Raw genomic sequence first — 5,628 nt, 5'->3', positions numbered from 1 at the left:
GTAACCCTAGAGCGGCGGGGAAGGCAGGGACTCCGGGCTCGGGTTCTTTAGTTTAATCTTCCCCCGGTGCTGGGAGAGCAGAAACATTTAATTTTCGACTTTATTCCCAGGCTCTTCCCCCCCGCCCTCCCCAATCTAAGCAAATGAAAGGCAAATAATTGAATTACTGCCGCGCTGGAGGAATGCGGTTGAGAAGGGGCTGCGAGAGGCTCCGAGCTGGTCCCGCTCAGCTCTGCCCGTTATTTTTCTGCCTAAAACTTCAGAAATTGGCTTTTTTGGGGCGGAGGGGAGAATAAAGCCTTGATTTTCGTTTGCTGGAGCCCCAAAGTCGGGGCTGCGCCAGGATGAGAAGACTTTAGGAGCAACTTGACACCTTGGAAAGAATTTCAATGTTACATTTTTTTTCCCCCTCTGTCCCGTGGGTGTTGGGTTTTTTGGTTTGGGTTTTTTTTTTTTTTTTGGGGGGGGGGATTTGGGAGAATTTGAAGTGTGGAAACGTGAGAAAAACCAAATCAGGGAGGCGCAGCGAAGCGGGTGCGGGTTTAGGCTGAGCTTTGCGGCTGCGGGGAAAGAGGAAGAGGGTGAGCGATGAAGATGTGGCCGAACTGGGAGGGGTCCAGCCAGGGCTTTAATTTCAAAGCACTGGAGAAGGGGAGGGGGGGGAGATTAGGGGTGGCGATGCCCTCGGGGGAGGGGGGGGGGGGGGCACAGGGAGGAGATTTAGGGACCGCAGTTTGGGTCCAGACGGGTCAGGAGTGTCGCTGGTTGCTTTATTCCCCCCCCCCAGGATGCTTTTAAGGGAGGGGGAAGAGAAGTTTCCAGCGGTTTGCACGGCAAGTCCTTTTACAGCTGCAAACAAAAGGGTTCGTGAGCCCTGGCGTCATGCCCCGCTGCGAGGAGGATTCCTGCCCCGCTCCTGTTTTGGGGGGAAAACATTAGCTATTTGTTCAGCCCGGTCCCGGGTCAACGAGCGAGCGAGCGGGCAGTTCGCGGGAGAACCGCGGGGAGTACGGGAGTTGTTCCCCCCCCCCCCAAGGCTGACACCCCCCCCCCAAAATGGTACCAGCTAGGCAGCTCGGAGCCTGTCTCTTAATTAAAGATGTGATGTTAATGAGGGAGGAGCGCAAGGAGCTACCTGGGGCTGGGTAAAGGGAGCGGTGGGGCCGCTCGGCTGCTCCCAAACTGGCTCCATAGAGCGGGGCTGGGGGGTGCGGGGGGGATGCTGCCAGCCTGGCCCAGGTGCGGGTGGGGCAGGACCAGCCACCTCCCATCAGCTACTGGGAAGGGGGGAAAGCGGCTCCGACACCACCACCACCACCCCCCCCCCCCGGGGGAACGGGCTGCGAGGCAGTGAGCGCCGGGTTCGGGCGAGCAGCTTAAGGGGATATTTTATTTTATTTATTTATTTGTGTATTTATTAATCCATGCTGCAGCCGTGTCCCCTCCAGGGCAGGGATCAGTCCCACCCTGGGCCGGCCTTCTCCCGCTGGGACCCGCACGGACGCTCTAGGCGCGCCCAACTTTCTTAGGAAAAAAAAAAATAATAATAAATAAATACAAAAAAAAAAATCATCCTTTCCTAAACTTTCTCCTCGCTCCTTTCACCCCAATACGTTTTCAAACCGGCGGAGGGGGACCCCAGCTTTCCATCAAAAGGAAGCCAAGCCTAGTAATGAATAATAACATCTTTAAAAAAATAAATTAAAAAAAAAAAAAAAAAAAAGAACACTAAGGCGAGCCCGTCGCTTTGCCTGCGCGTTGGGAAGCTGCTGCCTCTTATTGGTCCCTCGGCCCCGCCGTGGTACCCCCTTCCCCGGCCATGAATAAAAGAAAGGAGCCGGAGCCTATCACAGCTCGCTCGTCCTCCCCACGGCCCCAACTTTAACAACTTCCAAACCCTCCATCTGACACCCCCCCCCCCCCTTCTCCTCCTCCCAGCGCCCCCCCCCCCCCACATCACAAGCATCCCTTAAGCGACAGCCACCAACCACTTAAAAAAAAAAAAAAAAAAAGGCAACAACAAAATAAGAGGGGGAAACTCGGCTCCCCCCCCCCCAGCCCAGCCCTAAGCCCAGCCCAGCACCGAGGCAACTTTGGCTGCGTCTGCTTCTCCCGGCAGTCTGGCTTACATTCCTCCGGAGCGCCCGCTCAGGCCGGTTGTGACATAGCCCTAAAACTTTAAGAAGAATTTCTGGTGGGTCATTTCCCCCCCTCCTTGCTCCTTTTTCTCACCCCTCTTATTATTTTTTTTTTTTTCATTCTTATTATTTTTTTTTTCCTTGGAGCAAAAATTTCTCCCTTGTTTTACAGCCGCGGGCTGGAAGAGAGAAGCGCTTCGGCTCCGAGGAGAGGCAGCCCCGCAGCCCCCCTCGGCTCTCCCGGGGCCAAGGGGTGCCCCCCCCCCCCGCCTCGGTTTGGACCGGACCCTCTCCACAACCCCGAACCCCCCCCCCCTCCCCTCCCCTCCCCTTCCCCTTACCATGGCAGCTCTGCCCGGGACGGTGCCTCGGATGATGCGCCCGGCTCCGGGGCAAAACTACCCTCGCACCGGCTTCCCCTTGGAAGGTAGGTCTGGGAAAGCACCTCTCTAAACCGCTCCTTCCCCCAGCACCTCGGTATAACCCGGGGGGGGGGGGACCGGGAGGGGCTGCTCCGTGTGGGGATGTAGCTAAACTTTGCAGCCGGGGGGGGGGGGGTTCTCGACCTGAGCATCCAGCTTCCCACCGATATTTAAGCTCCTTCGCTGTAGCGAAATTACCGGGTTTCGCTTTTTTATTTTTTTTTTCCCCTCTATTTAACGTAGTTTCAGGTATCCCGCAGATTTTATGGGGGGTAGGTTCTCATGGTTTGGGGTTTGTTTGCTTTATTTTTTTTAAACCCGCAAATCTCCCGACGCTTTAATCTCCCCGAAAAGGTGGGGGAAACCAACGAAATTGATTATTTTCAACTTTTCTAGGAGAAAATAAGAATAAAAAAACCCCCAACCCCCTAAGCCGGGGGTATCCTCTAGCTGCGGGCAGCCGAGATGTCCTTGGCCGCGGCTGGCGAGGGGAAAGAGGGGGGGACTTTGTAGCTGTCACCTCGCTAAGTGTCGTCCCCACCTCGCAGCGCATCAACTTTCCCCGTCATCTGCTTTTTCTTTGTGTGACGGGGTTATTATTTCTAAGCAGACGGGGGGGAAAAAAAAAAAAAAAAAAAAAAAGCAGAATTAAAGCGGGACCCCCTCTCCCCGCATTTATTAAACAGGAAAAATTCATCCTGACCGTGATCAAGTGGCGAAACTCAAACCTGTGGAAAACCACGCAGGCTGCAAAACATACAAGCTGGGGGGATTTGTTGAAGTGCTTTTCTGTAGCAAATGAAGTAAAACAGACGGCAAGGGAAAGGATCAAAGGATTACAACAATATTTGCACAACATGACTGGGAATAATGAAAAGAGAGAGCGGCCGGCGGTTTTAGTACCTCTTGAATGTAAAATTGGCCACTCGAGTGTTATCTGTCGATAATGATATATCCAGGGAGTGCTGGCCAAGTGACTTGGAATTAGTGGTGCATGATTCTTGTTAAATCGCGAGGCAATTTCTGGAATCGACTTTTCTTTGTATAAAGAGAAAAATCACACACTCCCCCCCGCCTTCCCTGTCCCTCACCCCCTCCAGCCTTTCTGCAAATTACCCAGCTGAGTTCTCCCCCTCTCCCTTTTTTTTTTCTCCCCCTTTTTTTTTTTTTTTTTAATTTCCAGCCTGTGAAATCGTATTAATCTGCAAGATCTACATTGTGAGATATTAAACAAATTGAGTAGGGGGGCGAGGGTCTTTGCCGAGCCTCTGGTCCCCCGCTCCGGGCGGGGATGCGCCGCGCAAGGTGTCGGGGAAGCGGCGCGGCCGCGGGGGATCCGCGCTTGTTCCGCACCTCCCCGAACCGCTTAACAAAACCACAAGCAAAAAAAAAAAAAACAACGTAAACCCCAAGCCCAAAAAGCCCCCTGAGGGTATTTAAAGAGGTTATTTCCAAAAGTTTGTTAGAAAGCAGATAGCTCCGTCATTTGAAGTCAGAAGTGGAGGTCACTTTGGGGGGGGGAAATGGGAAGTTTGGGGGGGGTTGCCATGCGGTTTTAAATGTTTCCTTTTTTTAAAACATCGGATATGATTTAAAACACAGGTGTGAAAAGCCAAATAAACATATAGAGAGACAAACACAGCGGATACCTCGGAGCGGGGTGATGGACGTGCGGGTCACCGGCTATTTTTGTGTTCCCTCTATCGATGGGAAAGGTCTATTTATCTTGCGGGGATAAGCACCGAGGGGACGGGCGAGAGGCTTCTCCCTTCTTTTAAAGCCTCAAATAGCGGGAGAGGAGCTGAAGGTGCGGGGAGGGATGCTCCCCGTTTTGCTGGATTTTCCCCTCTCAACTTTTTCTTTTTTCCCCCCTGGTTTTTGTTTTTTGTTTTGTTTTGTTTGTTTTTTGTTTTGTTTTGTTTGTTTTTCCCCGTTGCTCTCCAGTTTCCACCCCGCTGGGCCAGGGCAGGGTGAACCAGCTCGGAGGGGTGTTCATCAACGGTCGACCACTGCCCAACCATATCCGTCATAAAATCGTGGAGATGGCTCACCACGGGATCCGGCCCTGCGTGATCTCCCGGCAGCTGCGGGTTTCCCACGGTTGCGTCTCCAAAATCCTCTGTAGGTACCAGGAGACGGGCTCCATCCGTCCCGGAGCCATCGGAGGCAGCAAGCCCAGGGTGAGTGCAATGCGGGGGCCGAGCTACATCGCCCTCCTTAGGTTAAAAAAAAAAAAAAAAAGCAAATTTCCTTGCACGTGTAGAAGTATTTCAGGTGGATACACAGGGAATGGGGAAGGAGTGGAAGGGGCTTTAGTAAACCCGCAATTTGCAGGCTCAGATGGGTAGAAACAGATGCCGAGTTGAGGGCTATGAATGAATAAAAATGATATCCCCCCCCCATGTGCAACAAGTGCCGCGGGTTCAAGCATTTGCTTCGGCCACGGTGTGTGGGGAAGAAGCGAGCTGGGATGTTTCAGGGAATAATAAATCCCTGGGTGTATATAACCCCCCCTCAGAAATCATCCCATCCCTGCCTCCTTCCCCCCCCTGGGGCTCAGGATAAACCCATCCTGGCTGATCTCTTTGGCCCCCAGGGACTCTACTTTTAGGGTGGCCAACGTTTGGGAGAGGAGGGCCTTTCCCCAGCTTTATTTTTCCTCCTTTTCCTCCTTCAAATTCGTATTCTGAGCCCCCAAACTAACAGCCAGGGCGAGGGGGATTGAACTGAGCCGAACAGCTTTTCTTTTCAATTAAAAGCGCTTTTTTGTTTTCCTCCCTTTCCCTCCCTCTGCACACGCGGGCACGCACCGGTGTCCCTTGATCACAAAAGCAGGTTGCGACTCCCGACGTGGAAAAGAAAATCGAGGAATACAAACGGGAAAACCCCGGGATGTTTAGCTGGGAGATCCGAGACAGGCTCCTGAAGGATGGGCACTGCGACCGGAGCACTGTGCCCTCAGGTGAGAAGGCAGCTTGGCAAGAAGAACACCCCAATACCCGCAGGAAGATGGGAGGGGAAATTATTATCACCTCGAAAAATGTTTCCAGGGGTTATCAACACCCTCA

General features: G+C 53.0%; 1 protein-coding gene across 1 annotated transcript in view; it reads left to right on the top strand.

The window, feature by feature from the left end:
- Positions 1-2,480: 2,480 nt before the first annotated feature.
- The window catches only part of PAX7 (paired box 7), a 93,687-nt gene continuing 90,539 nt past the window's right edge, over positions 2,481-5,628 (top strand). Inside the window, exons 1-3 of the mRNA XM_086476323.1 lie at positions 2,481-2,565; positions 4,505-4,740; positions 5,393-5,522. Coding sequence (XP_086332449.1) covers positions 2,481-2,565; positions 4,505-4,740; positions 5,393-5,522 — 451 coding nt within the window. The remainder of the gene's footprint in view (positions 2,566-4,504; positions 4,741-5,392; positions 5,523-5,628) is intronic.

The sequence above is a fragment of the Leptosomus discolor genome, chromosome 20, assembly GCF_034619465.1.
Source record: "Leptosomus discolor isolate bLepDis1 chromosome 20, bLepDis1.hap2, whole genome shotgun sequence".
NCBI lineage: Eukaryota > Metazoa > Chordata > Aves > Leptosomiformes > Leptosomidae > Leptosomus > Leptosomus discolor.
Note: the sequence above shows the minus strand (reverse complement) of the source record. Positions and strands in the feature narration are given on the sequence as shown.